This window comes from Watersipora subatra, unplaced genomic scaffold (assembly GCF_963576615.1).
Source record: "Watersipora subatra unplaced genomic scaffold, tzWatSuba1.1 SCAFFOLD_27, whole genome shotgun sequence".
Taxonomy (NCBI): Eukaryota; Metazoa; Bryozoa; class Gymnolaemata; order Cheilostomatida; family Watersiporidae; genus Watersipora; species Watersipora subatra.
The window spans coordinates 107712-121435 of NW_027045397.1; the positions used below are offsets into that span (position 1 = coordinate 107712).

General features: G+C 36.1%; 1 protein-coding gene across 2 annotated transcripts; it reads left to right on the plus strand.

Annotated features, from left to right (window-relative positions):
• Window positions 1–3825: 3825 nt before the first annotated feature.
• On the plus strand, window positions 3826–12380 carry LOC137410430 (kinesin-like protein KIF21A). 2 transcript variants are annotated; one of them, XM_068095849.1, is made up of 8 exons: window positions 3829–3976; window positions 4145–4346; window positions 5795–5903; window positions 5987–6167; window positions 7991–8155; window positions 10027–10328; window positions 10894–11093; window positions 11922–12380. In XM_068095849.1, exons 2-6 carry the CDS (start codon window positions 4266–4268, stop codon window positions 10307–10309), a joined length of 819 nt encoding a protein of 272 aa, XP_067951950.1. In that variant the 5' UTR covers window positions 3829–3976; window positions 4145–4265; the 3' UTR covers window positions 10310–10328; window positions 10894–11093; window positions 11922–12380. The 2 variants fall into 2 exon arrangements, with proteins under 2 accessions (XP_067951949.1, XP_067951950.1); XM_068095848.1 differs by having other exon boundaries at window positions 3826–4346.
• Window positions 12381–13724: the final 1344 nt, after the last annotated feature.

A 13724-nucleotide genomic window follows, 5' to 3' on the forward strand; every position in this document is an offset into this window, starting at 1 on the left:
GCTTCCTGTCTAAGCATTTACTAATCTCACTTTGCTTCCTGTCTAAGCATTTAGTAATCTCGCATTGCTTCCTGTCTAAGCATTTACCTAATATATTTCATCAGTGCGTTGTATGTTTAGTAATTATTCATTGCTTTATTTATCCTTTTTAATGTTACAGCGGGCTTAGCTAACAATTCCCATTTATCGGCCCGTTCCCATAGATGGCTATACTCGAATTTACGTAAGCGCATGTAAATCAGTAAAGTTATCTTCTACAGTCATGCAGCAACATTTGATTTTGTTAATTCAGAATCTATAATCTTTCACCTTTTTTTTGACATCCACAATGAGTTCATCTCCTATCGACTGGAAACATTTTCTCAATAATTCACTAGAAGCAGTTCATGTTATGTTTAAAACGCTACCCCTCTAACAACCTCTAAACCTCATCGTACGACTTGCATGCCCTTTCATATCTATCTTGTCTCTCATATAAAATATTATTATAAGCCAAGATAATCTTTTAACCTGTCGTTATTCACTAGAAGAAATGACACTTTTATTCCTATATCAATAATTTTATTATGGCTCAAATTCTTCTCATAGATTCAAGAAACAGTTAACATGTTATATATTCTTATAGAATGAACCCCTGCTGTTTTTTTCTTGAGTCCTTTTTCATTAGTTTTTATCAGTTTATATTACGACAAAACAAGTTACATTTACATATTGCGATAGCTCTTTGGTTTGAGCATCAAATTTGGTCATTGCTTTTGCAATCAGAACGCAACTCGAAGAACTGGTTGTTATATTGCTTGTAATGATGTCTCTGAACCATATTACAAAATGTGCTCATTACACATACTACCTTACTTGTTAGGATGAGACTAGTTTGACAAAAGCTTTGGATGTCTCCTCTGTTGATGAAAGCAAGTATCTGTTGGAGCACCTTCTCTCACTCGCTCTCACTCAGGGCTTTGCTGCTACTCAGAAAGAATCTCAATTCAAGGAGTTGACTGCTCGCTACGATAAAATGCAGATGGATTGTAGGTTACGGGATCAGCTTTTAGAACAGGTTTTGCAGGATTCCGGAATAACTATACAGTCGCAACAAGAATGTAAGCCGGCCAAATATTCTAAACACTCTACGTTTACTACCATAGTGTTAAGGATTATCAAAGAGAATGTGAAATGTCTTGCAGATGGTTGTAGTTATAAGCTGTGTTACCTTCTCTTGTGTTAAGGTCTACCTGTAGTTATAAGCTGTGGTACCTTCTCTTGTGTTAAGATCTACCTGTAGTTATAAGCTGTGTTACCTTCTCTTGTGTTAAGATCTACCTGTAGTTATAAGCTGTGGTTCACCTTCTCTTGTGTTAAGATCTACCTGTAGTTATAAGCTGTGGTACCTTCTCTTGTGTTAAGATCTTCTCTTGTGTTAAGGTTAATGTGATTGTTTCTATTTGCATCAGTTTACTGGACATTTAATCTTTTTCGAAATTTTTTTAAAGCACTAGTGCAATAAAATGATTATTAAAATACATGACTACGGACATTGCATTAATTCATGTTTGTGAATGCAAGTAAAATTTTATAGGGTGAGCTCCAGCAAATCTATCTATGACAGCTACAAGTTCACATACACAGTAAATAGTATTTATAGTAAATAGCTACTATCAGTTTTAGTAGCTTTTAGCTCTCTGTATGACAGGCCTTAACTCACTCTGTATGACAGGCCTTAACTCACTCTGTATGACAGGCCTTAACTCACTCTGTATGACAGGCCTTAACTCACTCTGTATGACCGGCCTTAACTTACTCTGTATGACAGGCTTTAACTTACTCTGTATGACAGCCCTTAACTTGCTCCGTATGGCAGGCCTTAACTTACTCCGTATGACAGGCTTTAACTTACTCTGTATGACAGGCCTTAACTTACTCCGTATGAAAGGCCTTAACTTGCTCCGTATTACAAGCTTTAACTTACTCTGTATGACAGCCCTTAACTTACTCTGTATGACAGGCCTTAACTTACTCTGTATGACAGGCCTTAACTCACTCTGTATGACAGCCCTTAACTTGCTCCGTATGACAGGCTTTAACTTACTCTGTATGACAGCCCTTAACTTACCCTGTATGACAGGCCTTAACTTACTCTGTATGACAGGCCTTAACTTGCTCCGTATGACCGGCCTTGACCTACTTTTTCTGCCTGCAGAGATCTAGAACGGTATAGCTGTGGCACTAGTGGTGATAGTTCTGTGCAAACACTTCCTACTGAAATGGATAACAATTCCGTTTCTTCAATACCTCAGGTAATACTGACCTTTATTGATTTATTGAACAGGCATTTATTATTAATTTCAATAACTCTGCACGCATTGTTCAATCATTGTTAAGTGTCAGTAAGATGCGAATGGATATTTGAATAAATTACAAAGACAATTTGAATCAATGTCGTTGTTTATTTGGCAAAACACAGTTTTGTTAACCTAATAATTATATTACATGTTTTATATAGAATGCTTTTAAGTTGTTGTTTTGTTAAGGCAGAAAAAAACTAGCTGGATTCTGTAAAGTCTGACCTTTTTTAACCAATCAATTTATTCTCTCTCAAAACCAACAGTAAAGTTTACACAACAAAATTTCCTTAAAAACGCTAATAATAACAACTAATGATAATAAAAAATCTAACAAGAATGTCATGGCCTTCGCCTGGTAAAGGCTAATTCGCACTCGTCCATTTATTTGTCAATGTGACGTGTTATTTTGTGTGTTTAGCCACAACAGCCTCAACTCTTACACATTTTGACACATTTTTTAAATGTAAGTCAGTGGCTGTCATTTGTTGCTTTTCTTCTTAACGCCGCAAAAAACGTAGCGTTCATGTATCTTTTGTAATTAACTTGAAACTTTCAGAGCTACAAACTATTTGATACATTTTACATGAATAACTTATGTATTAGCTCTGTCACAACTGCTAGTTACATTTTTCTTCGTCAAATAGTATTTGAACATTGTGCTTTACCAACTTATGTAAACTTTGTTGAACGCAAATAATATTGAAAGTTAGCCTATCTATAAATTATTTATCTGTAATTTTTAAAAAAGAATTGAATTCTATGTTAGAGTATTAAATGAGGTGTCTCTGGACTATTGTTCACTTGGGGGCAAAATCTGAGTTTTTCAGAAGTATTAAAGACCACCAACTAAGGTGAAATCTACAGTTTGTTAACAGTAATGGTATACAACTTGTTAAGTGAGTTATTGCCATAATAAGTCTATGCCATAATAAGCTAAGGCGGGTAAGGTATATCATGTAACAATTAATTCGATAATGTTTTGCTAGACTAACACAAGGAAGAGCAGCTCGCTAGAAGCAGTAAGCGTAGTGTGCAAGTCTAGATTACTTTCATTGATCGCTTACTAGCATCATATTTTGACATATATAACAGCTGCTATATCATATATAACAGCTACTATAACATATATAACAGCTGCTATAACATATATAACAACTGCTATAACATATATAACGACTGCTATAACATATATAACAACTGCTATAACATATATGACAGCTGCTTTCAGTTAATTTCTTTTGCCGCCTTGATCAGTTGATCACCCTTGGTTGATGCAACCGTTTAAAGGTCAAGGCCAAGATTACCCATATAGATACTATTCTACCCAGTATCTATACTAGGTAGAATAGCACCCATATAGATACCGGTACAATTCTACCCATATACGTATAGATACCGGTACTATTCTACCCATATACGTATATACACTGGTAACTATTCTACCCATATACGTATATACACTGGTGCTATTCTACCCATATGAATACTGGTCGAAAGCATTGCTAAAACCTTCATATGCTCATCAGGACTTGATATAATCAGCTGGTTTTTATCATTTCTAATTCTTGTAGAGTCTGACCATCTTCAAGAAGACCTGGCAGAGCTGTCAGGAGAGATTTCACTTAAACAAAGAAGTGTGTTAATAAAAGGGTGACAATTCTGTAACTGGTATAGCCTTAAATTTTAGTATAAAAAAGTTCATGAAAGTGTCTCTCCAAATTTAAATATTCCATTTCGCACTATGAGCTATAATGATTCTCTTGCTCTGCAGGCTGAATTTTATTCTGCTATTTTAATTTCAGCAGAGATAAATCACAGTTGACCACTTCTGAAATAAAAGACGTGCGGTTGACACCCCCATCCTCGCCATCGCTGAGCAGGAGACGCCAGCCACTCCAGGACTCTGACAGTACTAATGTATTCATGAGGCTCACCAACACACAAACTGGCGGCACACAAAATAAAAAGGCGCAGAGCTTTGGCACCGTCAGCAGCTGTGACAAAGTAATGAGGCCCAAGTTTTCAAGTTTAACCCATTGAACTACTTACGTAATTGTCTTCATGTGTTGACTAACAAATTATGAGCTGGATTTGCATGTATGTGAGTCTATACAGCCTAATACTAACTTACTGTGATACCTCCAACATCATTAAAATCATTCAAAAACAAATATTAACTGAGCATGGAAAAAACATTTCATAATCACGATGATGAACAGTCGCGTGTTTCTAGAGCATTGCTTACTGAGTACTGCTGCAAAAAGTCTCAGACTGAACAAACAGTTGCCCTAATGCCATTCCCCTAAAGATATACTATTCGGCTCACGTTGGACTAAATAGGAATATTGCATCTCTTAGAAATTAGAAACTCAGGCTAGAATTAGTGTTGTTAGTCTCAAATAGCAAGAATTAACAAAGAGTGCGCACCAAATCGCAGAGTGGTTTGTTATAACAGATGCGTTTCACTGCCTTGAAGGGGCCAACTCAATTTTGGCGTTATCAGCTCTTAGATAAAAGCCCAATGCGTAAACCTTTTGAATGGCCCTGCAATACGTTTTCTGTAGTCTATGATTTTTACCATGCGACAATGTATTGTAAACAACCTCGCTACATCATGTGTCTGGTACACTTGTCTACACACAATCTATACACAATCTAGGCAACTAGTTGGGCAATTGACCTTATGACCTTGTGTATCTTGACTAGAGAGGTGATACTAGCCATGGCATCCTAGGAGTAACTTGTAACTAAGCAAGTGCTTACAAATGTTTGCTTTTCAAACAACACGAGTGATGAGCCAGATGAGCAAACAATAGGCATTCGTAGTCCATAGTAGTCCCATTGTATAACGACTTGGAGAGGTTTATTTATGACGATAATATTGAGTGATGCTGCTCCAAAGTACTCCTATTGTAGCGCGTTGCTTCATGAGCCTCTATTTTGATTGCTATGAGTTGGCAAATCGCTACTCTTCCAACTAGCCCCACTTTTTGCCTTTGGTGTTCTAGTAGCACACCAAACCACGGACTGCAGCACCTCTTCTTTACAAGAAAATAATAATTTTAGGAATCGTTATGATTTTAATGTTAGTTTTTCTAGGCTAAGCGATGCACTCTTTGATATATTAAAATGGCTAGAGAGCATTAAATTAGCATTAGACTAACTACACGATATGCAAGTAAAATAATTATATGTTGAAAGCATAATTTTTATTCCCCATAAGCCTTTAAAACGATTGACATAAAAAATTTCACTAATAGAACATTGGGGTGAAGATATTTTCGAGTCATCTTTATACCTGCAGTAGATCATTTATAGGAGGTATGATTGGTTTCTGTCTAAGAGCTATGTATGTGTAACCTTATCAAATTGTAATAGCGATGTTGTTACTAGAAGCTCAGCAACATTGTTACTTAAATTTACATGTTTTCATTTGGGTGGGTCTCTTGCAGGTGACAAGCTCCAACCAGAGTCTCATATGTGTAAAGAAGGCAGTTGGTCACACAAAGGCTGTACTATCTATATGTGCCGCCGACAATCTTTTGGTTTCTGGCAGTAAAGGTAAGTGTCAAGTTGACTCTAATCTAACGCACTAACATATTCTAATACCTCATAATTGACCTGCGTTTCCTTTTGTCTCGCAGACTTGACGTGCAAAGTGTGGAACATGTCAATTGGTTCAGAAGTTTTGTGTCTTGGTGGCCACCCTAACTATGTCTCCAAAGTTCGATATTGCGAGGTCAACCGGCTTGTCTACACTGTCTCCAATTCATTTGTCAAAATGTGGGACATCCGAGCTGGAGCTAAATGTATAACAGTGCTCAGGTAAGCCTAGCTCGACTCATACTTACTTGCTTTCAGATGCAATTACATTTATATGGCTACTTGTTACCTTCTCTACCACACATACAGTCAAACTGTCCAACATAAGATATTACAGTTAGTTCCTATCATAACGGTTAGTTCCTATCATAACAGTTAGTTCCTATCGTAATGGGTAGTTCCTATAATAACTGTTAGTTCCTATCGTAACGGTTAGTTCCTATCGTAAAGGTTAGTTCCTATCATAACGGTTAGTTCCAATCGTAACGGTTAGTTGCTATCGTAACGGTTAGTTCCTATTGTAACGGTTAGTTCCCATCGTAACGGTTAGTTCCTATCGTAACGGTTAGTTCCTATTCTTTCGGTTAGTTCCTATCAAAACGGTTAGTTCCTATCATAACAGTTAGTTCCTATCGTAATGGGTAGTTCCTATAATAACTGTTAGTTCCTATCGTAACGGTTAGTTCCTATCGTAAAGGTTAGTTCCTATCATAACGGTTAGTTCCAATCGTAACGGTTAGTTGCTATCGTAACGGTTAGTTCCTATTGTAACGGTTAGTTCCCATCGTAACGGTTAGTTCCTATCGTAACGGTTAGTTCCTATTCTTTCGGTTAGTTCCTATCAAAACGGTTAGTTCCTATCATAACCGTTAGTTCCTATCATAACGGTTAGTTCCTATCGTAACGGTTAGTTCCTATCCTTGCGGTTAGTTCTTATGATAACGGTTAGTTCCTATCCTTACGGTTAGTTCCTGTCAAAACGGTTAATTCCTATCCTTACGGTTAGTTCCTATCCTTACGGTTAGTGCCTATCATAACGGTTAGTTCCTATCGTTACGGTTAGTTCTTATCATAACGGTTAGTTCCTATCGTAATGGTTAGTTTCTATCATAACGGTTAGTTCTTATCCTTACGGTTAGTTCCTATCATAATGGGTAGTTCCTATAATAACTGTTAGTTCCAATCGTAACGGTTAGTTCCTATCGTAACGGTTAGTTCCTATCGTAACGGTTAGTTCCCATCGTAACGGTTAGTTCCTATCGTAACGGTTAGTTCCTATTCTTACGGTTAGTTCCTATCAAAACGGTTAGTTCCTATCATAACCGTTAGTTCCTCTCATAACGGTTAGTTCCTATCGTAACGGTTAGTTCCTATCGTAACGGTTAGTTCCTATCCTTGCGGTTAGTTCTTATGATAACGGTTAGTTCCTATCCTTACGGTTAGTTTCTATCAAAACGGTTAATTCCTATCCTTACGGTTAGTTCCTATCCTTACGGTTAGTGCCTATCATAACGGTTAGTTCCTATTGTTACGGTTAGTTCCTATCATAACGTTTAGTTGCTATCGTAATGGTTAGTTCCTATCGTAACGGTTAGTTCTTATCGTAATGGTTAGTTCCTATCGTAACGGTTAGTTCTTATCCTTACGGTTAGTTCCTATCATAACGGTTAGTTCCTATAATAACTGTTAGTTTTTATCATAACGGTAACGGTTAGTTACCGTTATGATAAAAACGGTAACGTTACGGTCACCAATCGTAACGGTTAGTTCCTATCGTAACGGTTAGTTCCTATCGTAACGGTTAGTTCCCATCGTAACGGTTAGTTCCTATCGTAACGGTTAGTTCCTATCGTAACGGTTAGTTCCTATTCTTACGGTTAGTTCCTATTCTTACGGTTAGTTCCTATCAAAACGGTTAGTTTCTATCATAACGGTTAGTTCCTATCATAACCGTTAGTTCCTATCATAACGGTTAGTTCCTATTATAGTGAATACTGTGCCAACAGAGATGGACACAATGTGAGGTTTTATATCTTATGTTGCAGTTCCTCTGGTCTGGTGCATGACAGTATCCCTGTGGAGCCAGCGTCGAGCAGTCAGGCCATTCTCCAACAGGGAGAGCAGCAGATATTTGATATCCAAGTCAGCAGAGATGGTCATAAACTATACACAACTACTGGAACCACCGTTCAGCTCTGGGACCTCAATACGTAAGTTGATGCGTTTTTTTCAGTTACGATCCCTAGAATAAAAATCTACATTTGTTAGTTTGTATGTTGTCCATAAATGTAATGTTGTTGCTAAGAATCCCTCTGATAATGATGGATTTAGTTTGGATGCCGGCTTGTCTTCAATTTCCTTGTAAATATTTGTGTATATTATAGTTTGAGAATTTTCCAGTTAAAAAAAATTGAAGATTACGAAAATTAGAGAATTTTGAGGCACACACTCTCATTGACAGCTATTTCTGTTAAAAGCACTTTAAAAATATTAGTATTAGTAACTGTAGTTACCAAGGTTAACATAATATTTTCTCATTAATTTTTAGTGTTGTTCATCACATAAAATTTGAGATGGAGTGAATGATCAATTTCAGTATATCAGTTTTTCCTGGTAATTACTCAATCCAATCGTGATCCCACTTGATGGCCTGGAGATCAGAGTCGTTATAAAATACGTCAGACCTAGTCATTGCTGCATTGTTGGGCCTATCTGGTTCAGTCTCACCAGATCAATCTGTCAGTACGAAAATATAAAAGTTTGATGATTTTCACCAAGGGGTGTTTGTATTAAATAATCATGATGGGCTTCTACACCCCTCTATACGACATTTTTATGTTACGATGCCAACACCGGAACAAATTTATTTCGTATGGCATGGGTCTAATGCAAATGTAACAAGCAAAATTATAGATAGGTAAAATAATAAAAAATATGAAAAGGTTTTTATACCACATCCAAGTTGGGATACTTCTCGATATATCTACTAGCTAGTATATTGTACTTACTGTCATTAGAGGTGGGATACTTCTCGATATATCTACTAGCTAGTATATTGTACTTACTGTCATTAGAGGTGGGATACTTCTCGATATATCTACTAGCTAGTATATTGTACTTACTGTCATTAGAGGTGGGATACTTCTCGATATATCTACTAGCTAGTATATTGTACTTACTGTCATTAGAGGTGGGATACTTCTCGATATATCTACTAGCTAGTATATTGTACTTACTGTCATTAGAGGTGGGATACTTCTCGATATATCTACTAGCTAGTATATTGTACTTACTGTCATTAGAGGTGGGATACTTCTCGATATATCTACTAGCTAGTATATTGTACTTACTGTCATTAGAGGTAGGATACTTCTCGATATATCTACTAGCTAGTATATTGTACTTACTGTCATTAGAGGTAGGATACTTCTCGATATATTTACTAGCTAGTATATTGTACTTACTGTCATTAGAGGTAGGATATTTTTCCATATATCTACTAGCTAGTATATAGTACTTACTGCCATTAGAAGTAGTGTACTTCTCCATATATCTACAAGCTAGTATATTGTACTTTCTGCCATTAGAGGTAGGATACTTATCCATATATCTACTAGCTAGTATATAGTACTTACTATTATTAGAGGTTGGTGTATGAATCTTAGAAAATCCACCACAGTTGTAACTCTCTTCTATAGGTGATTTATGTACACAACTATAACCTTCCATAGGTGGTTTATGTACACATCTATAACCATTCATCTATAGGTGGTTTATGTACACAGCTATAACCTTTCTTCTATCAGTGGTTTATGCGCACAACCGTAATCTTCTTTCTTTGTATAAGTCCAAGGGTCACTCCTAATGTGTATTTGATCTACCCATGTGGCATTTTGTAACTGACAGTTATTTTTCATTGGTTGTCCGCTTGCATGCACAACATCATTTAACCATATATATATTGTTAACAGCACTTACAACTAAATCTAGCAATTTAGCTTCTGCACCTTTTTGATGACTAATTGCTATATTCATTTAAACTGTCAAGGCTGGTGATCTGTAAAATATTGTACGCTTACAGGCTATCGGCAGTCGGAAAGGTTGCTAGCGGCCACCAAGCACCGATTATTTGCCTTAGTTTATACAATGACTCAAGAGGGAAAGAACAACTCTTAACTGGCTCCAAGGATCATCTAATTAAGGGATTTGATATTTCCAATGAACAAACTTCAAATTATCCAATTCAGGCCAAATTTACTATGGACCCTCCTCACTATGATGGTGTTCAATGTCTCGCGCATCGTCAGGACATCCTTTTTAGTGGTTCTCGGGATATGCGGTATCAAAAAATGGAACCTCAGTGAACCCTCTTCTCAACCACAGGTAAAATTGGTGTTTTTACAATACTAGGTGTTGCTCTATTTAATAGCAAAATAAAGGTGATAGTTATTTCCGGTAATGGTCACCAATCAAGATCACCACTTTGTAATAAATATTTTTTATTAGAAGTAATATTTGAGATGGAGTGAATGATTGATATCAGTATATCGGTTTTCCTGGTAATCACTCAATCCAATTGTGATCCTACTTGATGGCCTAGAGATCAGAGTCAATATAAAATATGTCAGACCTAGTCATTGCTGCATTGTTGAGCCCATCTGGTTCAGTCTCACCAGATCAACCTGTCATACGCAAGACATTATGCTGTGTCTCTCACCAATATTTGCAAATGTCTTGTAGGTTTGTTACAATACAGAGACTCGTTTATGATTAAAAGTTTCATATTGCAGGATTGCATTGTTGACTCATTCAAAAGGGACAAGTTGATTTGCCAGTGTTTAATCTTTACCGTCTTTAATGCAGTTCACGCCGCTCCTTTCCGCTTAAGTTGAATGTCAATTTCAAACAAACTCCTGGTTCCTCATTCCTCAACTTGCATTGTTTTCAGTCAGTTAATGGCGCCCATAAGGACTGGATCACCGACATGTGCATGCTACCAGATAATGACATATTGCTAAGCTGCTGTCGCTCTGGCACTGTGAAGATTTGGTCAAACGAGACTTGCCAGCAGCTAAATGAAGTGCGTGCTCATTCATTAGCCGTCAACTCTATGGCTACCAACCGCAGCAATCTCTTTACTGCCTCTAGGTAAAGTAGTATATAGTACTTACTGTCACTAGAGGTAGGTAATTGTTCAATATATCTACTAGCTAGTATATAGTACTTACTGTCACCAGAGGTAGGTAACTGTTCACTATATCTACTAACTAGTATATAGTACTTACTGTCACCAGAGGTAGGTAATTGTTCAATATACAAATTATGTAAGCTTATTGTAAATTTAATGTTACGTCTGTCACCCATGTGTTCTAATGAGACACTTGGCCAATTAGCCAAATAGTATAGATTTACTGGCTTTTCCTTAAATTCAATTAATTCACTGATTACTGTATGTATTCGAGTATAATCACAAAATTTTTTACCCATTTTTAATGATAAATCATGAGTAAGCACAAGTAGTCGCATAGCGTCTTGTTGCCTGATTTACTGAGAACCGTTCGCTTAAGCAATACTAATGATTTTTGTACTGACTGTGTGACTACTTACCTAGTCGATCGGTGTGGCAATACAGATGCCTCAAAAGTGACGTTTTACAAATTGTATAGCGGTCAAATGATTGCGATGCTACTTTGTCAATTGGGAGCAAAACCGATTGATATTTTTAACGCGATTAGAACCCCTTAAGCATCCAACGTTGTTGATACGTCAAACAAAATCTTAAATAAATGCAATATATTGGGCTGACAGTTTCTTTTATAGTTATTCAATAGCATCATTGTGTGAATTGTGTAAATATGCCAAATGGAGAAGTTGATAACTTTGGTTGGTTGGACCAACATATCTTGTTCTTTGTCCAAGAACTTTTCATGCGCCACGATTTAGCATGTATAACAGACATGGTTCATGCTCTTTCAGTGATTGCACGATAAGGATCTGGTGGATGGACCCACATAAACTATACAGTTCATAGCCAAAGCACAGATTCATTCTCCATATTCTCATATTTTTTGTCTGTATTTATGTAGCTATTTTTGTTTTCTTTACGGTTGATGACTATGCAGGAAAATTATCTTATACATTCCTTTTTTAAATCAATGTTCAAATTGTTTGACCCATGTACTTTGCATGTGTCTATATTCCTAGTACACATCCGACTATAAACTCTTTCGTGTCAAAGATTATCATGATGTTACATCATATCCATCGATGCAATTATTCTTCTCGTCGATATTTATTTTAACCTTTTAAACACTTTGTCTGTTTTAACTGGCCGTAGATTTTCGAAATGCGCATTTATTTTTGGTGCAATAGGCTTTATTGTATTCAATCTTGTTCGTTGAAATTATCTCAAAAATAAACTAACTTTAAGAGTAATGGAGCTGTCTTATGTATCAACACGAATCCTTTTACTTTGCTCTAATTTTGTAAGGTACCTACATATGTTTATCATAACAACATTGGCTCACAGCTAGTCTAATTTTATTAAAACTATACAATAACATCAATAGTTGAGTGTTTCATTGTTGAGCTGCATGCGTTTGCATCCTCGGTCCAATAAAAGCATGCATTTATAGATATGATAATTCACCTTAAGGAAGGAAACACATCAAAATGATACTTTTAAAGGCAAAGTAACAGTTCTGAAGGTAGTATTGCGAAGTAACAGTTATGAAGGTAGCATTGCAAAGTAACAGTTCTGAAGGTAGTATTGCAAAGTAACAGTTATGATGGTAGTATTGCGAAGTAACAGTGATGAAGGTAGCATTGCAATGTAACAGTTATGAAGGTAGCATTGTAAAGTAACAGTTATGAAGGTAGTATTGCAAAGTAACAGTTATGAAGGTAGTATTGCAAGATAACAGTTCTGAAGGTAGTATTGCGAAGTAATAAAAAACCTCATAATGTAGTCTACCATGTGGTCTTTGAAGCCCTCTGTGATACTTGCTTACTTACTCTACAGTTAAACATTGATAATGAGTTGGTACTGTGTGGGTGGAGCATGTTATAGTATTCCCTTTTTTTCCAGTTGGTCAGTTTGAGAAAACTAATATGTTTCTCAATGACTTCTCATCTAAAGAACTTTGAGTTAAAGGTTATTATTAAGGGAACGCCATTATCAAGCTGTTAGCAGCAGTCAACGCTTTCCAAAGACTTTTGTAACTAAACATTTTAAATATTAATAAACAAACAATTTACTTGGCATTTATTTAGTGATACCAAATAACTGACTCCACTTTCTGATTTCGCATTGCGACTGAGTCATGAATTTTGAGCGAGTTTTAAGAACTATCATTGAAATAATACCAGTCGCAGGTGCCAGTTTGCATTTGCTAACTAACGTTAATAATACACTTGAAACAAACTGCAACTAAACTTGTACTCTTGCATCACCAAATAAGGTAGTTTTGATTTGATAATGTAAGAAATATCTTTCAATGCCAGGTGCGTTTTGAACATCATTTCTATCTATGAACAGAAATCCAATTACTACACCTGGAAGACATCATTTCTATCTATGAACAGGAATCCAATTACTACACCTGGAAGACTCTTTACTAACTTAAATCTTTAATTTTTTTATCAAATAATCTTATTCAAAAAATAAACTTATTGAAGATGCTTAATTTTTTAAACATGTAAATGTGGTTAAAGTGACATCTTGTTTGTATAATATTAATCTCAACTTTATTTTACTAATTTCAGCTTTTACATTTACAT